At 45.9% G+C, this 20345-nt stretch overlaps 1 protein-coding gene across 4 annotated transcripts in view; it reads right to left on the bottom strand.

Moving 5' to 3' along the window:
* The window catches only part of CABIN1 (calcineurin binding protein 1), a 1446726-nt gene that overhangs the window by 212125 nt on the left and 1214256 nt on the right, over window positions 1-20345 (bottom strand). For all 4 annotated transcript variants that reach the window (XM_086942778.1, XM_086942776.1, XM_086942775.1 and 1 more), the window contains one exon: window positions 12581-12655. In XM_086942778.1, coding sequence (XP_086798904.1) covers window positions 12581-12655 — 75 coding nt within the window. The remainder of the gene's footprint in view (window positions 1-12580; window positions 12656-20345) is intronic.

Here is a 20345-nt window from a genome sequence, read left to right as displayed (position 1 = left end):
ACAACACTTAAGAGAAAATAAAAGATAAATAATGCAGCCTGAAACCAACAAGGCTACATTGGCCAGTACTTCATCCTGAAGTGAAAAATATAACCAGATAAAAATTTATTTTAATCATTTTGCTGAGTTTCACACATAGAGAAACTCCCCTTCACAAAGACCCTTTTTTCATGATAGAGATGAAGGGTTGGACAGACAAGCCCCATAGGCTGCCATTATGTGTCGTAAATGGGTTCCGTGCCTTTAAGAGACCCTCCAGAGACCCTCAGAATCCCATGATGCACAGCCAAAGACCAGTTACTTTCAGTTCTTTTTGAAGGTGTATAAAGCCAGGCCTGCTGCATTCAGGATAGAACTGTTTCATCCACAGGGGAGGTTGGGCGGGTTGCTTATGACTATAACAGAGATACCCTTACTACAGAACTGGAGTTACAGGTAAGAAACTACTCCTTCTGTAGTAGGGGATCTCTGTTATAGTCATAATCATGTGAATAGAATGGCAAGGCCATCCCCAAAAAATCAAACCCCAGCGGTGGAAGAAACAGACAAACCCACTACTGCGCAAAAAGATTCCACAGGGAAGCCTGCCCAACCTGAGCATCTGCCCTGGCATCAGAGTCCAGGCAGTAATGTTTAGCAAAGGTATGGACTGACTTCCAAGTGGCAGCCGTACAGATTTCTGCAATAGGGACGTTACGGAGTAAAGCCACTGTAGCAGCTTTACCTCTGGTAGAGTGAGCCTTAGGCTTACTAACTAAAGTATTGTTAGCTTTCTGATAACACAGTTGAATACAGGACACAATCCACCTCGAGATGGGCTGCTTGGAGGTAGCAAGACCAGTCCTGACAGATCCATAATTAACAAATAATTGATACAATCTACGAATCTCCTTAGTCTTATCGAAGTAGAATTTCAACACACTTCTCACGTCTAGGGAATGAAGGGACCTCCCTGCCAGAGAGGAAGGATGCTGAAAAAACTTGGGCAAAGTAATTGTTTGATTCACATGGAAGTCTGACACCACCTTAGGAAGGAACTTTGAGTGAGTTCTCATGACACCCTTAGATGCATGAAACACAGTATAGGGCTCTTGAGAACAGGGAGCCTGGATCTCACTCACCCTGAGAGCCGATGTTATAGCCACAAGGAACGCTGCCTTCCAGGACAGATGCTGGAGAGAAGCCTTCTGAATGTGCTCAAAAGGCTCCCTCATTAGTCTAGACAGCACCACATTAAGCTCCCACGGAGGCGAATGATGCCGAATGGAAGGAAACACCTTCTTCAAACCTTCCAGAAAATCTTTGATGACTGGGATTTGAAAAAAGGAAGTTTGTGAAGGGCATTTCCTATACGCAGTTAAAGCTGCTAGGTGAACCTTAATGGAATGAAAAATAAGGCCAGATTGAGCCAAATGTAGTAAGTACGGGAGAATGACATCCTCCTTGCAGGATGTAGGATCTGCATCCTTAAATGTGCACCAAATGCAGAATCTCTTCCATTTGTATGCATGATCGTTTTGCTTCTTTTAATGTCTCCATGCAGTTCTGAGGGAGATTTAAATGTCCATACTACACATCAGGTCCCTGGCCAGCAGCCTTTTCCAGATCGTCTGCGCTTCCAGAGACAGTGTGCGCGATCTTGAGCCCCCCTGCTTGTTGAGGTAATACATTGTTGTTGTGTTGTCCGTATGTACAAGCAGGGAACTTGTTCCAAAGGAGAGCTGGAATGCTTTCAGCGCTAAATGAACCGCTCGGAGTTCCAGAAAGTTGATTTGATACGTGGTCTCCGTCTGGGACCACATGCTTTGTAGCTGCAGGTGGTCCGAATGCGCTCCCCATCCGCGGAGAGACGCATCTGTCACAATGGTCTGAGTCAGTATCTTTTTGTGGAACGGGATCCCTCTTAGAAGACTGTGCGGCGAACACCACCTCTTCAGGGACTTGACAGCGTGTTGGGACAGTTGGATCCTGTCCTCCCAACTCCTTCGTTTCTGCTCCCACTGATCCTTCAGAAATTCCTGCAGAGGCCGCATGTGGAGGCGTACATGTGGAGTGAGAAAGATACAAGAGGCCATGGAACCCAGGAGAGACAACACAGTCCTTACAGTCGGTGAAGGAACGGACATGAGAGCCTGAGCCTGCCGAAGGATTGATAAGCGTCGCTCCTCCGAAGGACACACGCTTGCCTTGAGTGCATCGATGGAAGCTCCCAGGAACTGCAGACACTGAACAGGAGTCGGGACAGACTTTGACAGACTGATGTGAAGACCCAAACGATTCAACAGAACGACCGTCCTGTTGAAATGTAGTTGCGCTTCCTGAAACGTGGCAGCTTTGATCAGCCAGTCGTCCAGGTATGGACAAACACCTTGTTCTTCGTCAGGTACGTTGCAACCACCGACCATGCACTTTGAAAAAGTCCTGGGCGCAGACTTCAGGCCGAATGGAAGCACTGTATATTGGTAATGATTGGTGCCTACTAGGAACCGCAGGAACTTCCGATGCTTCCTTGCAATGGGCAAATGGAAGTATGCGTCTTGCAGATCTATGGTGCATAGCCAGTCCCCCTGATGCAGTGGAGGACAGATATGGTGCAGGGACAGCATGCAGAACTTCTCTCTGCGAATCCATTTGTTCGCTTGTCGCAAATCAAGAATGGGTCTGAACCCAAGAAGTGGGGGAGGATATGGCACCAATGGAACTCATACCGTGGGGAGATTTGCACTCCACCTCTTGTGGACGTCCCTGACATACCTCTGTCCCCGTGACCGTGCATTTCCCGTTTGTTATAATACTGTTTATGATGTGCTCTCCCACTCCTGGCCACCCCCCTCTCCCGAGATCCTATCTCCTTAAATTGCATATATCCTTTCTGATGTGACTACCCCCCCTCCCGGGGACGGACACTTACCATATAGTTTTATTGCCTCCCTAGTATTTCTGTTTGTGTTTATTGTTTATTTATAAAATGTAAAACGTGAAACCTTTAATTTATCCTACTTACCACCACAGGATCTTCTAAAATGATGTGTGTAATCGCTGCCGGGCCCTCGGGTTGTCGGCTGAAGAGCTGTGTAACAATGCAATTTTTGGTTTTTATTGCTAACGGCCGGCCCCTGTGGTTGTAGGTCTGCAACTGTATTACTTTGATTGAAATAAAGGTTTTAAAAAAAATAAATTAAAAAAAAGAATGGGTCTGAATTAGTATTTGTCCTTTTTGCTACAAGAAAGAACCTGGAGTATAGACCTTTTCCCCTTTGAGGAGGAGGAACCAGTTCTATCGACCTTTTTCTTAACAGTGTATCGGCCTCCACTTGAAGTTCGCTTAACAGGTATTGTGAACGAACTGGTGGAATCGATGGAGGAGGGCTGGTGAAACGGAGACAGTATACATTGCGAACAATATTCAGCACCCAATTGTCTTGTTATCTTTCTCCACTCTGCCAGATAATTTTTAATGCCCCCCTCCCCCGTAACAGAAGAGGGGGCAGTAACGCCTCAGGGCTTAGAACCAGCGGGAGCCTTGTTCCCCGATGTGGACTGCTGGTTACCCCTGTCTCGCTGACGTCTCTGGAACAGTTGCCGCTGAAACAGTTGCTGCTGCTGTCCAGCCTGACGACCCTGTCCGCGTTGGAACCGTTGGGATGAACAAAGCCATTGGTAGGGCCAGAAATTTGTCCGCTGCTCCATAGGCTTCTCCAAGCCTTGAGGGTCTCAACTTCAGCTTTCACCTGAGCCATCTCCTTGTCCGCATGGGAACCAAAGAGGGTGGAACCCGAGAACGGGAGGTTAGCGATGCGTTGCTGTGCCTCTGGTTTCAGGGAGGTGAGACGCAACCATGAATGGCGTCGCAGAGTCACACTATGACAATATCCATGGGCTGCAAGGAGAAAGGTGTCCGCAGCTGATCTGATAATATGATTAGAGACCATCAGACCTTCATGGACAACCTCCCGGAAATCCTCCTTTTTGTCTCTAGGCAGGAGTTCCACGAACTGTTGAAGAGAGGGCAGTAGAGTTTGCTGCCTTCATGGACGTGGCTGTGGTGTTGCAGACTTTCCTCCTCGCAGAATCAAGCCTACGGCTTTCCTTGTCTGGTGGAACAGTGGTCGACGGGGCCGTAGCGTGTTGCTTGTTCGCAGCCACCACTATAACTGAATCCGGGAGGGGGTCTGCCCGAAGAAATGCCGGGTCTGAGTCTGGAGGGCGGTACTTCTTTCGAAGCCTCGAAGGTGCCGATTTCACTGAGGCAGGCGCCAGGAACAATTCCATCGCAGGTTCCTCCAACCCGAGCACCAAAGGAAGCAGAGGAAGAGAGGCTTGCTTCCACTGTAGCGTCTCAAAGATCACTGATGTAGTAGGAGCAGGCACGGACAGTGAAATGCCCAGTTTCGCCGCTCTCCTTACAAGGACCTCCTGAAAAGTGGTAATGGCATCGACAGGCGACACTCTTGGAGGTGGAGAATCCAACAGAGTAGGAGAGTATCTTCCCCCACTAGAGGAATCAGTGTCTCTAGTATATCTGGAACGTGACCTCTCACGATGACGACAATGGTGAGATCTGGTAGAAGACCGGTGCCGGCTGCGAGAGCGATGTCTTGGCCGGGAACGAGATCTTGGCCTTCTGGGTTCCGCCGGGACCAGTGGCACAGGTGGAGCCACCGATGGCCGAGGAAGATGCGGAGGTGGTGGCAGAGGTGGAGGAGTCGGAGGAGGAGGCAGAGGAGGAGGAATAGGCATCCTAGGCTGCAGCAGCGACTGACGAGGAGCCACAGGCTGAGCTAGTTCCGGTGACCTGGTTGGAGAATAGGTCATGGAATACTCTGAGTCCGAAGTACACATCACCCTCCTCCACTTGTGGGCAGGCCTCGAAGAAGCAGCTCTGGACGCAGTGCCCCTTGATGGCGAACGTCGATGCCGTCGTGATCTTAAAGTCACAAGTGGTGGAGTGGCTGACCACAGAGGGTGACAGGTCTTTCGACGTCAAGCTCCGATGGTACCCCCTCGACGTCGACCGTCTCCTCGACGTCCACTTTCTCCTTGACATCGAAAGTCTCCTCGACGTCGACTTTCTGCGAGACGTTGATCTTCTCGTCAATGGCTACGTTACCTCGACAGCGAGCGCCGATATCTCCTGGACCCAGATCGACGGCGATGATGTGTCGACGTCGTCTGTGATGTCCTCAACGTCTACCTCCTCCGAGGTCTCGACGTCCTCTCCCCCCCCCTCCCAGACGCTGATCTTCAACGTCGTTTCGACCCAGAGCCCTGTGTCGACGGGGAGCATATCGTCGTCGTACCTGGTTTTGACGTCGACGTCAATGCCCTCGACAGTGTTCAGCGTTGTTTCTGGGCCTTTTTGCGACTGGGGAGCCCCCCAGAGGCTGACGCATGGGTTGTGGAAGAGGAAAGGCTCTCTTCCATGCCCAGATGTCCCACCTGTAGCCTGCTGTCTTCTCTGCTCCAGGCCTTGAAGGCAAATCTTCTCCCTGCCACGCAGGGTCCTCTTGGAGAAGGTTTTACAGATGACGCAGGAGTCAGGAACATGAGATGTAGAAAGACAGTATGCAAACTCTGTGAGTGTCCGAATTGGCCTTCTTCCTGCCACATACTGGGCACTTGTCAAATAAAGATGGCATTTTTACAAGAAAAATGTGGGCTAGCTTCCCCAAAAATACAGCAAAAGGAAGGTAAAGGCCAAAGGCGTTGAGTGAAACACTCAGATTATTAATAAAGCTAAAAAATGTGAAGATATACCAAAAAAGTTAGAGCTCAATGCTCCAGGGTCATGCTAGCAGGAGCCGGAAAAAAGAACTGGAAGTAACTGGCCTTTGGATGTGCATCATGGGATACTGCGGTTCTCTGGAGGGTTCCTTAAAGGCACAGTACCCATTTACAGACACATAATGGCAGCCCATGGGGCTTGTCTGTCCAACCCTTCATCTCTATCATAAAAAAGGGTCTTTGTGAAGGGGAGTTTCTCTGTGTGTGAAACTCAGCAAAATTATTAAAATTAATTGTTATCTGGCTATATTTTTCACTTCAGGATGAAGTGTAGCCTTGTTGGTTTTAGGCTGCATTATTTGTCTTTTATTTTCTCTTAAGTGTCGATGCAGGATTGCAGAAGAGGACAACTTAACAGACTTTCTATTGAAGTGCTCCGGGGTCCACACACATGGGAGGGACTATTCACATGGATTATGACTATAACAGAGATCCCCTACTACAGAACTGGTTTGTTTAAAAAAATAATCTGTAGGCATTTTCGAATATCTTTCGGGTAAGTAAAAGCACACTGTCCTAGAAATTAAGAATCAAAGTTTGACTGGAAATCCTGGAAATTTGCTGACATGACGGGCATAACAGCCTGAAGTTATTATCTGCAACAACTCTATTTCCAAGAGAAACATTTGGAGTGGCCTTTCTGATTGGTTTTGAATCGTGACATCATTAGTGGACTAATTACTATATTTAGCTGCCATTTGATGGCTGGGGCCAGACAGGCAGGAATGCTTTGAGCAGACTTTTAAAGTACTCTTTAATGATCCTGGTGGACAGCAGAACTGAGGATCTAGAAACGAGGAAAAAACTGCAAGGTGGACCTTAATCAAGGTATATTTAAGGTCTGAACGTTCTAAAATGTAAGAGATAAGGTAGGAATGATGTGTTTAAACAGCTACAGAGTGGAAGCAACGATAACAGAATTAAAGGCAGCAATGCTATCATTTAGTCCAATACGCTTTTGTAGTAGAATAAGCTTTTGATTGAGGGAGGATGTGTCGGCAATCCAGAGGAATATCTAACTGCAAATTCCAGATGTTCTGGAACCATTCTGGTAAGCTTAGGGATACTAGATTGTGGTGGGGAATTATTTTATGTTCCCTCTGGAGAGATCACCTAGTGTCCACAGAGGTATGGGCAGAGCTTGTGAGAGGTGTAGAAGGTCAGAGTACCAGCATCATCTCGCCTAATTTGTGGCTGCAAGGATCAATCAACAAAGTTGTCTCTTAGAGTTGCTGAGAACTCTGGATGAGCGGATGTAGTAGAAAGGCGTAAGCACAGATCTTGCATCATAAGATCGAAAACACGTCTACCCTTAACCCTGGTCTTCTGAAGAAGTACCTACATTTTTTATTTGCCAGTGTTATGAAAAGGTCTAATGGTGGGTGAACCCACTTCGTGAAGAACATGGCTGTTAGAGCTTGACAAAGTTTCCAGTCATGAGCGATACATATTGTCCTGCTGAGGCCTTCTGCCCATTTGTTGACAACCCCTGTGAGAAGGTCCACTGTTGGTTCATTTCCATGCAGCATTAAGTAAATGGCTTCTTTTGATGCTTGTTGATATAAAATACTACAATCATACTGTCTCTTCACAAACAACGGAAAAATCTCCAGTATTGGTAGAAAAAGATTGCAAGCCCTTTTGGAATTGACTGAGTTCTATTGCAATTATATGAATGCCTTTCTCTAGACTTGACCAGTGGCCTCATTGTTCCAATTCTTGAAGATGGGATCCCCATCCTTCTAAGGATGCTTACTATGTTCTTAACAAAGGGAGCCAGTTGCGGTTGGAAGGGTAATTCTTGCTTTAGATTTCCTTTGTCCAGCAACCCTGTCAATGTTTCTATGACATCTAAATACCTCAAACCTCTAGGATCTAGTGGAACAGGTATTGAAGATGGGGTAATCGGGAAGAGAAGTGCTACCTGCGCTGACTGGAAGACTTATCTTGGGTTGCTACCAACCTTTATTTAATGTAGAAAGAGAGTACGACTGCCTACAGTAAGGTGTCAGTGAAAAATGTTTCTATGGTGGGTGGTATATTGATCTGCAGTGTGAGAAACCTCTTTCCCTTGTTCCATTAAAAGGCACTGCCATCTATACTGCAACAGTCCAAAGGAATGGTGTCCGACTTGTATGACTACAAACCATGCTTCCTGAAGAGTTGTCATCCTTGAAAGTCAGGTCTTGGACAAGTTGTTGCACCTCTGGCAACTCTTGTCTTCTTAGAACCATAGCTCTAGCAATTTGTCAAAATTCAGTACTGCCCTTATCTAAGGCTCCGCCAATATTAGCAGCTAATGCTGTCTCTCTCCTTCAGATAAGATCAGCAGAGCTCCCTCTTTCTACTATTCTGGAAGATTATCAAGATATGGGGCCATGTCTGCCCATAGTGGGATGTCTGAGCTGGAGAAGGGATTCTTGCCAAAGTGGTCCATCTACCTACCTTTACTGTCCGTACATGGGGAAGGAAGAGTGGTCTTAACAACGTTGTTGAGCAGCTTACATCATCAGAGTCTGTCTTCAGGGGACCTGTGATGTAGAGTTGAGTTGTCAGTAGCTCTGTACGTCTTGTCAACCCTAGGTACCAAGGCTGAAACTAAAGCTGGGCATTACAGAATTTTAACTCCTTTTTGACAGATATGGGTAATTATGGGAATTGATTTAACTGAATTTCTGGGTGCCTATTTGAAGTTGTAGAAGAAACAATCTGTTTTGGTGCCTTGTACTGGTAAATCAAACTGCTTCAATGCTCTTTCTAATAATGAACGAAAAGAAGCAATGTCATCTAGTGGGGAATCAGCACGAGGAGGTGTGGGTTTATGTTGGAACTTGCACTTTCTGCAGGGTTATCCCCAAACTTTTGCCTTATTCCTCCTATTTTTCTGACCTTTTTGTTGTTGTAAGAACTCCTGGTACTATACCACTGTTAAACAGTGCTAAAGTGCATGTGTTCTCCCCCTAAAACATGGAATTATTGCTTAACACCTGTTTGGCATATTTAATTTACTTGTAAGACCCCTGTACAGTGGTATTCCATATATCCAAAAAGGTCAGCCCAAACTGGACAAAATCGTATGGCTGGATAACCAGGAGAAACCAGAGCTGCAGGCAGACATACCGCCTGGGAACAAGAAGTCACCTTTGAGACAAATGGACCCCTCCCTACAGGACGTTCTCTCAGCTGTCACTGCGGTAAGTAACTCCTTGGAATCAAGTATGGATGCTATCGCCATTGAGGTTGGCCTCATCAAGGCAGATTTTCGTAAAATGAGCGATCGAGTAATGGAGGTGGAAGGAGTTACACAGAATCTCATTGCTCATCGGGTCCCGGGAGGCAAACCTAAGCCCGGACAACCCCCCAGGCCTATCGTGGCCCGGGTTTTTAACTTCCGCAACCGGGATATTATTCTGCAAACGGCGCGATGCACTCCACCGATAAAGATTGATTAAAGCACCATCATGTTTTTTTCGGACTTTACCCTGAGGGTCCAAAAGCAACATAGAAATTTACTGGAAGTCAAAAAGGCCCTGAGAGATAGAGATTCATGCTACACAAAGTTGTTTACTGCAAAACCTAGGGGGGAAGCCAAGGGTAGAGTGTGGTTCATCACATACCCGGAAGCAGTTTGGGAATAGCTGGATGGCTGGCGGCAAGTCGGAGGACCAAATAACTCTATTAGACGTTGGAGACTGTCAGGAAAGGACCGCTGAATGACCACTTCGGAACGCGAAGACAGTGATGCTACGGAGGGAGGCTGTATTAAGAAACAATGTCCTGATAGGTAAGGATGTGTAGGCAATTAATTATGCATGCATACAGCATTACTCACAAAGAAAGAAGGAGAGTACTCATTGGTTTGAAAAAAGATAGTCAATCATCTTATATTGTAACACAAGTTCATGGTCGGAAATTATACAGTTAGAAGCAGCACTGCATAAAATGAACTAGTGACAACCATATAATTCTTGGTGCTTAAAAAAGTGTCTGTGGTGAAAGTGGCGACGCAAGTGAAGAAGTGAACAGCATGGACTGCGCACTGTGAACAAAGTGCAAGTAATTTATAGTGGGTGGCTCAAAAACGTGTGACAATGTGATATCACAGTTTATAAAAGTTCTTTCAATTTGATGTAGAGCCACAAAGGAGGAGTACGCCTGTTAATGAGCTGTTAGGTCGACAGCGTTTCGATCCATATTAGTTGGGATCGTCTTCAGGACTTGGTTGTCTGGGTTGGGGCATGCTGAGCTCAATTCCGATGCGTGGACATAAATCATCTATGGAATATGCTGAAGGCTCTGTAGTTAAGTCAGGGACAGCCTGAAGTACATTTCGGAAGGCAGAGCAAAAGGTCATCTGGAGCCTGCATGGGGGCAGGGTTCTGATTGTGCTGGGCAGCCGTCTGTGATCAGCCGTTGTTCGAGCACGGTTCCTGAGAGAATCGGCGTGCCGATGCGGGGATAGATCCAAGCGTAGGGGTGGAGGCTGGCGGCACGAGCCCGGCATGAAGAAGTGGGAGTGGATTTATATAAACTTACTTGCATAAACTTCTAGAGGAAACTAATCTCATGTAGATAGAGCTCTGATTCCACCATCTGACCAAGCTCACACTTTATTAACCCACAAAACTGAATAAATTGGTAGGTCATTGTAAAGGGAGAAAAGCATGAACACATTCTGTAACAGGGAAAGTGAAGAAAATATGAACCTTAACCCCGACCCAAGATATGCCTATGCTGTGGAGAAAAGCTCAGAATCCTGTCCTCCTGGAAGTAAAACGAAAAAACACTGTAAATCACACTTGGAAAATGAGCTCTGCTCATAAAGATAATAGCAGACATCTTCCTTTAACATAGTCATGGACAATAGGAATAAAAACCAAGTACAACACCAGGGAGGAGGAGATCTCAATGCCTCTATTTGATGTAGAATAGCTTTTTCACAGGTGAGAAATAAAGTGTAAAGCCACCATGTTCTCAGTTGTTGAGGGATCTAAGGCACAGGGGACCATGACATGGACTGCTTCTGACACAATGTTGAAATGTAACAAAGTCTGTCACTACATCATTGCCAATTTCATGATTACTGAGACCTACATACCAAACTCTTTACTGAAAGCAAAGGCTGTCACCATGGCACATGCACCCAATACACATCCAGGTCAAAGAAACTCAATGCTTCAAAGCAGCACCAGTGCATTTTCAGTACAGGATCCAAGAATAGTAATGTAAATTCACATCAGAACTGACCTCTGCAAGGCAACACCTGGGAATCACGCACCGCTCTGCCACTGTGTCTTTACACTGTCCAGTGGGACAAATGTAAAATCCAGCACTGGAATCCTTAAACATATCTACTACCACTGTGCTGCAAACTTGAGCTGCAGTGAACTATGAACTTTCATAACTGGAAGGTCCTAACCAAGTATTTGGGGCTGGAGTAGGATTCCTTTTCATTAACAAGGGTTCTATGCATTGGTTTGAGGGCAACCACTCTGAATTCCTGATTCAATAATGAACCTACAAAAAAAAGAAACTGCTTAGAAGGCAGGCACTGCATTCCGACCAGGATTTCTAAGCAGATCACAGCACAGCTTCTTCTAATGCAACCTGACTCTGCTTTACAATACAAGCCAGCACAACACTCCTTCATTGACTCCAGCAATGGATCTACTATGAGCTCTGTCAGCCTGACCCATCTGAATCCTAGTTCTCATTTCAAAATTAGGATCCAAGACAGCTTTGTGCCAATGCATCATTATAATCACTTGGCCCAGTGAAAGAAATGATATTTTCCAAAAGTGCCGTTAACACAGACAATGCACGCAACCACAGAAAAACAAATCCGTCTACATTTTAAGACAATTGCCACTCTGGAAGTGGGAACTAGTACAGGGATCCTAAGCAGAGCTCAATCAGTGCACACGTGATACCTCTACTCTTTATGATCACAACTGAGGCAGATGAAAGCTCAAAGTTTCTACTTGATTCACATAACACCAAGAGCACACACAATAAGGTCTACACAAAAGAAGATGGCTGGCAAGTGTATGCTGTATCTTTGGCTCCTAGGATTTGCACCTAGTGGCCCTCAGATGACAATCTTCGCTTGTATGTCAACAGATTATTCACTCACTAAACCAAAGAAAGCACCATCAACTAAAAGCCATGTATAACATTTTACTGCAGCGACAGGTTAAAGCTCTGCAGTTAGTATATTACCACCAACCTTACTGAGTGCCGAAACAACAGTGGAAATCTCACTCAGATCCACAGTGAACATAACTAACGGGCCCTGCACTATTTAGTGACCCTTGTCCCCAGAATTGTTCATCCCATGCTCCTGGCTCAAACACACTACTCCACAGGATACCAGTCTTTCGATGCAATGATACAATATCAATTTCAAGGCTTTCACTTAGCCTACTTACCCTGAAGCTGGTGTATCACGGATCACGGATGCAGCATTGGCAAGAACAAAACCTTCACAGCAGAACTTACCTTCATTTGGAATAAAGATGGATAATGTCCCTAAACAGAGGGGAAATATATTTCGCAACTATTCTGCAAGTGGTTTTACATTCAGGGTCAGAGCATGACAGGAATGAGTGAAAATGGAAAGAGGCATTCAAATCACATTCCATTTACTCAATTTGCTCACAAGTCTCTTTTCTAGACGCATCCCTCAGCATCTTTCTCCCTTTGGCACTATGCTGGAACTGATCTCCCAGTGAGAGATTAAATGCCACTAGGATTACATGCATCAGTCTTTTGCCTCTGTATCTGTCATTATGCCTACCTGTCTTTGGGTTGACGTTCCCATCTGTGCCTGACAGAACTTGATGGCCTGCTCCAGGGCAGCATCCTCGTCCACCTGCAGCAGGAACAGAATATTGGGTCACAGGGAGGAACTACCAAATACAAAAGTGCGAAAGTGATCTAAAACCATATTCATCCAAAATAATGTAAACATTCTAAAGAAATGCTAAATAGAGACATGGTCTCTGCAAAATGAGGGGAGGAGTAAACAGCAACAAGAAAGCGAGAGGTGGATGAGAAGGGAATGGCAAGAATGTGTGTGTGAAAATGAAGGACATTTGATGGTCACGAAAGACAAGCGGGAAGAGGAAAACCCATAAGAGAATGGAGGGAGAGAACACCTCAGGGAATGGCAATGTGTTGAAGTAAAAATTAAAGTCTGAAGAACAGTGGGAATAGGGATAGTGATGAGTAAGACTGAAGGAAATTTAGGGAAGACCAGAGGTACTTGTCGGAACATGAAGTTGGGGAAAATGAACAAATGGTATGGGATAACCAGAGGGAATGCGAAAAGTGCACATAAGAAGATTATGAGGGACTGTAAAACGTTAACGGCTAAGAAATCAAGGCAATGTACTAAACTCGGAGTACTGGGGAAAAGGGAGACAAAGTAATAGAAAAATAGAAAAAGGTGGAGGGTATAACCTCGAGAAAAGTTGCAGAGTGAAGTGGAAGAGTTAAGATAGAGAAAAGAAGAGCACAAAAAGAAGAACAGACATAATACAAACATCTGGTGCACAAAAATCAGAGAAAGTACTAGGGAAGGAATAAAATGAAACAAGGAAATACTAGCAAGAGGTGAAAGCTGGAAAGAACAATGAGAACAAATCTGTCTTGGAGAAGATCGAAATAATATCAATCAGGGACACCAAATTTAGAGAATAAGAAATAATTAGAACCGGGTTGAGGAAGAAAACAAATATATTAATCACCTGTCATATATATTTCTTTATTCGTATTTATAACCTTTCTGTTTTGTTTGTTACGTTGCTATTTCTGACCGCAGGTTTATATTGTATCATACATTAAACAATAAGAAGTGGTATATAAAAAAAATACACACTGTCTATCATGATTAAGCATGGGCGAATTTTGCGAATTCGCGATCCGTGAATTCACGATCGGCAAGATTCGCGAACTTGTGCAAATTTTTTTATTTTTGCGTGTTCGCGGGGCGCTTGGCGTGTTCGCGGGGCGCTTTGGGTGTTCGCGGGGTTTTTTTTGTGCGAGACCGTGATGCGCCCTCTGGTTCATCACTACCACTCTCTCGTTTTTTGTGCCCTTCTGCCCTCTGCCCCACTCGTTTTTTTGCCATTCTTCCCCCTGCCCCACTCGTTGTTGTGCCCTTCTGCCCTCTGCCCCACTAGTTGTTGTGTCCTTCTGCCCTCTGCCCCACTCGTTGTTGTGTCCTTCTGCCCTCTGCCCCACTCGTTGCTGTGCCTTCTGCCCTCTGCCCCACTCTGTGACCTTCTGCCCTCTGCCCCACTCCTGTTTTATTTTAGAATGGCAACAGCAAGCTGCCAGCGCCATTCTAAAATAGTTACTAAGTTAGCTTCATCAGGAAGCACTAATAGATAAAATAAAGCAGGTGCTCGAGCACGGGGTCCGGTTGCAGTCTTGGCTCCAGTGGAATGAGTCCTAAAGCTCGCTCACCCTCCTGGTTGATGTAATGGCTACTACGAAAACCGTCTTGATGGCCAAAAGATGTAGAGTGCAACTATGCATGAGCTCGAATGGCAAGCGCATCAGAAATGTCAAGACCAAATTAAAGTCCCACCTGGGCATCATGAAGGGTTTTTGAGAAATTGGGCTCAAGAGACTATCCCTTTGTAGGACCTATGCCAAAAAAAATCTATACCATTACTGCTTGCCAACTGCCAGTTATGCTTAAGGATGTATAGAATATTGGATAATTGGTACAAACCCAGATTTTAGATTTCTAGTGGTGAGGTTATAAATGTTCTATTCTTAGCATAACTCAGCACATGTTAAAAGTTAAGTAAAGAAACTTTGAAGTTCAGTAATTTGAGAGAAAAAACACTAACACCTGACAACAACAATTGTCACTTGCCCTGAACAGACAAGCCAGGTCCTCCCTGAACTGGAACACAATCAATCTTGACATTTCTGATGTGCTTGCCATTCGAGCCCATGCACAAGTAATCTAGGACTGATTTCCATCCATCACTTTTTATATACTTCAGATTGTCACAATAGGAAGGACGGGTATGCCCAGATGTGAGTCCTGTGCACACTGTCACTGGAACCAAGCTATACCTGGACAATCAGCCATAAACAGACCAAAATCGTCCCTGGGTTGCTTGTGTTCCGGTTCAGGGAGGGCCTGGCCTGGCAGTTCTGAGTTGCCCGTTACCATTGGAGCAGGGTTAACACTGATTTACATTTGGCTGGGTCCAAACTGAGGTGAGATGGTGTGCAAAATAACGATGGACTGGGGTCCGGCATAGAGTCATTACCAGTGGCTCAGATTAATTACAGCAAGCCACCTATCACTTTTTCACTGGACCTACCAGTGGCATTGGCAGTGGCTCAAGGCAAAGGCTTTCTGAGCAATTAGCCAGTACATGTACGTACAAGGGTGAAGTCAATCACTAACAAAACGTTATCATCTATATGTGCATTTCTGAATAAGTAGCAATAAAGGAAAAGGAGAGACATGGCATCAATAGAGCGAGAAGAAAAATAACAAGACAAGCATTATAGAGGGGAGCATGATACATATCAGAGGGCAAGAGATTGCATCCGGGAAGCGAAGTCAGCCACAAGGATGACAACAGTTGGGGCTATGGCCTTACATTCTGAGGTGAAATAATACTGTTGCCTTCTACGATGATAGATTTTTGAATCAGAGTGAAATACTCTTCAATCGTGATTGGGCTCCCAGGCCTCAAGTAGAGAAAGCAAAAAATAGGTACGCAGTGGTTGCCATATGTTTTTAGGGCTAGCAGTGGGTGGCTGTAGAGCTGTGCAGGTATCATTCATGTTTTCTCAGTTCACCAGGTCATGAATCCACCCCTTAACCGTTGGGATAGATGTAACCCCCAATGTAGGGACACCTGGCGCTTAGCTAGTACAAGTGCAAGTGCAACAGCTGCATAACTGGCAACCCCCGCTGGGAGGGCCAAACGTAGCCCAGTAGTGCGTCACGGTAGGTGGAGCAAGCTCGGGCTCGATCATTAGTGAAAAGATGCAAAATACCTCTTAATAGTAGGCAAGTATAGGTGCACAGTTCCAAACTAGGTGACTGAAGTCTGTGTGATCTGCTGCGCACCAAGAGCAGCAATGGGACCTGGTGGAATCAAATTTAGCTAACAAATGGGGGGTAGCTCAAGCGAGGTGCAAGTATTTGAAGTGTAGTCGTTTGAGTCAGTGAATATTAGAGACTCATCTAGTCTGTGCACAGCAAAAGTACCACGTGAGATCCGGCAGTGGGCCACCCAGATCTCTCTCCCATGCTGCTCTAGCTCCCCTATCCCCAACGGGCTTCAGCGACAGAGCTGTGTGGTATAGCCGAGATATCAAGTAGGCCCCATCTGGAGTAGTAATGATCAGGGATAGTGGGGGAAAGTCAAGAGGCTCCTCATGGGCGATCAGGATCGCAGCGCTTAGTGTGCTGTGCAGTCTATGCCAAATAAATCTGTACATGTGTGATACGTCATGTCCCTCTGCCAGAGAGAGAGTAACCCAGTATTGGTAAAGACATCGCCCAAGTTGTGCAGCCGACAAGGGGCCAAGGTTCTCTTGGTGAGTGATTCTGCAGTAAGCGGTAACCAAGGATTATCAGCAAGAGCAATATGTGGAGAATTTACATGAGCAAAACCAAGGTACCTCTGGAGTTTGGCCCATGCCCACCATGTGGTTGGGAGTGTTGTATTTCTGAAGCATTTCTAGGTAGTCCTCGTGGCAGGAGTGTAGAAAGTGGGTATGGGTGAGCTTGTGAACATTCTGGCTTCAGGAACTCTAGATGTACATCAAGCAAAATGTGCCTGCGCCACTAAGTAATAAAGATAGAAATCAAGAACACTAAACCCACCACGCTCATATGGTGGGATCAAGGTTTGCCAGCTAATGCAAGGTTGTTTTCCGGCCCATATTAGGCATGTAAGCATGCTACATGGATTGTCAAAGGACGTACTAGTCAATACTATAGGATAATTGAACAATAAATATAAAAGACGGGGAAGTACTACCATCTTTATAATCGCTATTCTACCCGCGATGGACAGGAGGACTTTTAGCCATTGATCAATTTGGGTTGATAACTTATCGATTGCAGGGCCATAGTTTTTAGAGTACAACCTCAGCGCTCTGGCGATGGAGATAGGTACCGAGATACTTGAGGGGGTCTGTGCACCACTGCAGGGAAAACTCCAGGGGACAAGTCACTGTGGCATTTATTTGTTAAGGGGAAAATCTTAGATGTTTTCGTTGACCACAAGGCCAGATATTGCCCCAAACCGGACAACCTCACAAAGGATAGGGGAAAGGTTGGATTCGGGGTCCCTGACAAATAGCATTACATCGTTTACATAGAGAGACGCCAAGATGGGGCCCCGGTGGAAAGGGAGGCCTCTCGTCAAGTGGCGTTCTTGAAAATGTCGTACAAGTGGGTCCATAGCTAAGATAAATAGAATAGGGGACACAGGGCATCCCAAACTACTGCCCCGGGAAAATAAAAATGAGTCTGTTAGAATGCCATTAATTTTTAAGTGTGCTAGAGGAGTCGCATATACTAGGCGGATAAGATCACAAAAACCCTTAGGTACACCAAGTTTCCTGAGCGTAGCCAGAAGGAAAGGCCACTGAAGTGAGTCAAACTTTTTCAGCGTCAAGTAGAAGTGCTGTAACAGGGAGATCCGGATTGATCTGATTAATAATAGAGAATATGGTTCTCAAATTAACTGATGTGGAGCAGTTAGGGAGGAAACCACATGGTAAAGGGGAAATGATTGTGTTCATAAATAGGGAAAGCCGGATGGGCAGGACTTTTTGTACAACTTATAAAAAGACTGAGAGAAATTGTACAGACAGGGCGATAGCAAGCCACCATACATGTCATCAATGGCTTGCAAAATCTCATTGCAGCAGATGGGAGAAGCGAGAAACTGTTGTTGCACCGTTTCCAAACAAACAATGGTGACTTCGGCCAAGTAGTCTGCGATCCTGCCCTCGCGATGTATATAGAAGACTTTAATAATTTTAAAAAGTACAAATTATGTCTTCATTTTTTGAGACGATGGAACCGTCATCTAGGCGGAGGGACTTGATAAGTACGGCCAGATATGGGGGACAGAGTATGCCGGCCAGGGTTTGGCCAGGTCTCTCGCCTTCACAATATGTCCGAGCTCGTGCATACTTGCCCAGATATTTAACCCCACGAGAAGCCAGTGCTTGGAATTCCTGCATTAAGGAAGCCCTTCGACACAGCAGCGAAGGAAGATCCCAAGTTAGCATCCCAGTGTCTAGATCTTTCAACGCATGCTCGACTTTTGTCAAGTCACCAGGTATGGTTAGCAGTACACCTTAGTGCTTAGCTATGCATATCCCCCTGATATATGCCTTGAAGGCATCCCAGAGCATTGAGTAGTGCTGCACATTTCCTTCGTTTAGTTGAAAGTATTTGGTTATCGCATCTCACACCTCCGTACAAAATTCTTGTCAAGCAATGCATTTGTGGGGAAACGCCAAGGTGAGTGAGGCAACAAAGCCTCAGAGAACATAGAGTAAGTAACACTAGAGAGTGGTCTGAGAAGGTCCTAGGGAGATGTTCAATGTCGATGATCGCAAGTGATAAGTCTGGGGTGAGGTACCAGTGGTCTATAAGGACCAGGATCCATGGGGAGATGAATTAAACATGTAACACCTGGTGGTTGAGCGTTTGAAGCACCAGGCATGCCACAATCCCCAGCACCTCCCACCCACATCAGGTAGCTAAGAACCTGCTACCTGTGAATCCTATTAACATTTCATCCCACAAAGAATAAGAACAAATTGAGGGGGTCATCCTGGGGGTGAGGCAACACTCAAGGGAAAGCAGCCATTGTCCATTTTCATGCTAGTATGGAAAATAGCCTTATTGACAGTTTAAGTAAAGCCCATTGAACTGCTGCCAGTGCAATAGCGCCCCATGGCTCATAGTTGTATCAGCGTAAGTGCATCCATTGTAGGTGTAGATAACCGTAGCTACAGGACCAGAGGGGAAGAAAACGAAGAACATTTTGTATCAGGTATGGAGGACTGCGTATTGTTAAATCAACTGAGAATGGGCAGGAAATGAGTTGACTTCCCCATTGTCAGATGTAGTGAGCTCAGATCGGTTCTGCTTTCAAAACTGGATAGCTTCAGTGGGGGAATCAAAGGTATGTGCCTTGCCGCTGAACTGTATACCAATATCGGCAGGTATAGCATGGAGGATTTTACATTAGCCTTCCGAAGAATCTGTTTGACATCCGAGAATTAGCAGCGCACCTCCTGTACAATTAAGTGCAATCAGTAAAGAAAGAAAGCTTCTTACCCTGGTATTGTAGCGAGGTGCAAAATAGTGTCGCGGTCCTGGCAGTTGATGAGCTTGGCTATGATTGGTGTCAGCTGATCACCGAGGGTTTTGTGGGCTCTTTCGATTGCAAATGTGTGCGAGCGAGCATCTCTGCTAATGAAATCGAGAAGTAGGTGTTCCACGTTGGAACTCATATGACCCGTGTTGGTGGATTCTGGAACACCAGCTATGAGTGTGGTATTCCTGTGTGATCTTGTCCCAAGTCATCAGCCTTCGCAGCAGTTTACTATAGAGAAATTTCTCAAGCTTACTGATTCGCTTGGAAATGGAAGAACCAGCATTCTTAATGTTCAAGATGCGTTGTTTAATGGCGGAGATACGCGTTTCATGTAGATCGAATCGCTCATGCATGTTTTCAAGTTGTGCTATGATCGTATGCAGGCGGGTATCTAACGACCTGAAGCCCGCTTTCAACTTGGGTCTCGTCATCTTCGTGTCGGGGGGTCTTGGTAGCGTCGAAGGAGAGCGGGTGTTGGCGGGAGTCCGTGGGCCCCATTGTGGAGGGAACCAGCAGGAGTCGGGAGGCCTTGCCCGGCAAAAGGTGTTAAAGCCCCACAGCGATGCCGATGAGAATGCGACCACAAGCCCAGCGCAATCAGCGGAGGGGGGAACCAGGTGTGCCGATGTGTTACTCAATGGGTATGACTCTTGAGTGCTCACAATGTAGCAACGGCCATAGCGTTGTCACACCCCTTAAAAAATAAATGGCTAGAGTGGTATGCAGGTGTGGAAGGCACCAACAGTAGATGCCTGGGATGGGTAGTGAAACGCGAGAATAGTTCCCCAGTGCAATGTTCAGGACTAGCGTTGTGTGCACGTTGTCAGCATCTGCAAGAGACTGTATGGGGACGGCGCTGTAATGGGGTTCATGGGTCTCAATCCAGTTTATACAATCGCCTTCAAAGGCATGGTGCAGCAGGGTTCCCAGGCAATTAGCACAGCACAGTCTCAATCGCCCTCATAGTCTGGAAATTACATTCAGTGTGAACCATCCAGGCAGCAGAAAGAAGTAAGCAAGTATCGATGTGTAACAGCCTCATTCAAATCACCAACACAGTCAGGAGCTCTGTGTATATCGTGGGCCGGCAACCGTCATCATTACCCGGCAGTTGCGTTGATCAGGACAACATGGAATGGTATGGTCAGGCCCAGCAGGTCTTGACCAGAA

Source organism: Lissotriton vulgaris, chromosome 11 (assembly GCF_964263255.1).
Source record: "Lissotriton vulgaris chromosome 11, aLisVul1.2, whole genome shotgun sequence".
In the NCBI taxonomy this organism is placed as follows: Eukaryota; Metazoa; Chordata; class Amphibia; order Caudata; family Salamandridae; genus Lissotriton; species Lissotriton vulgaris.
The sequence above is the reverse complement of the archived record's forward strand: the minus strand, read 5'-3'. Positions and strand labels throughout refer to the sequence as shown.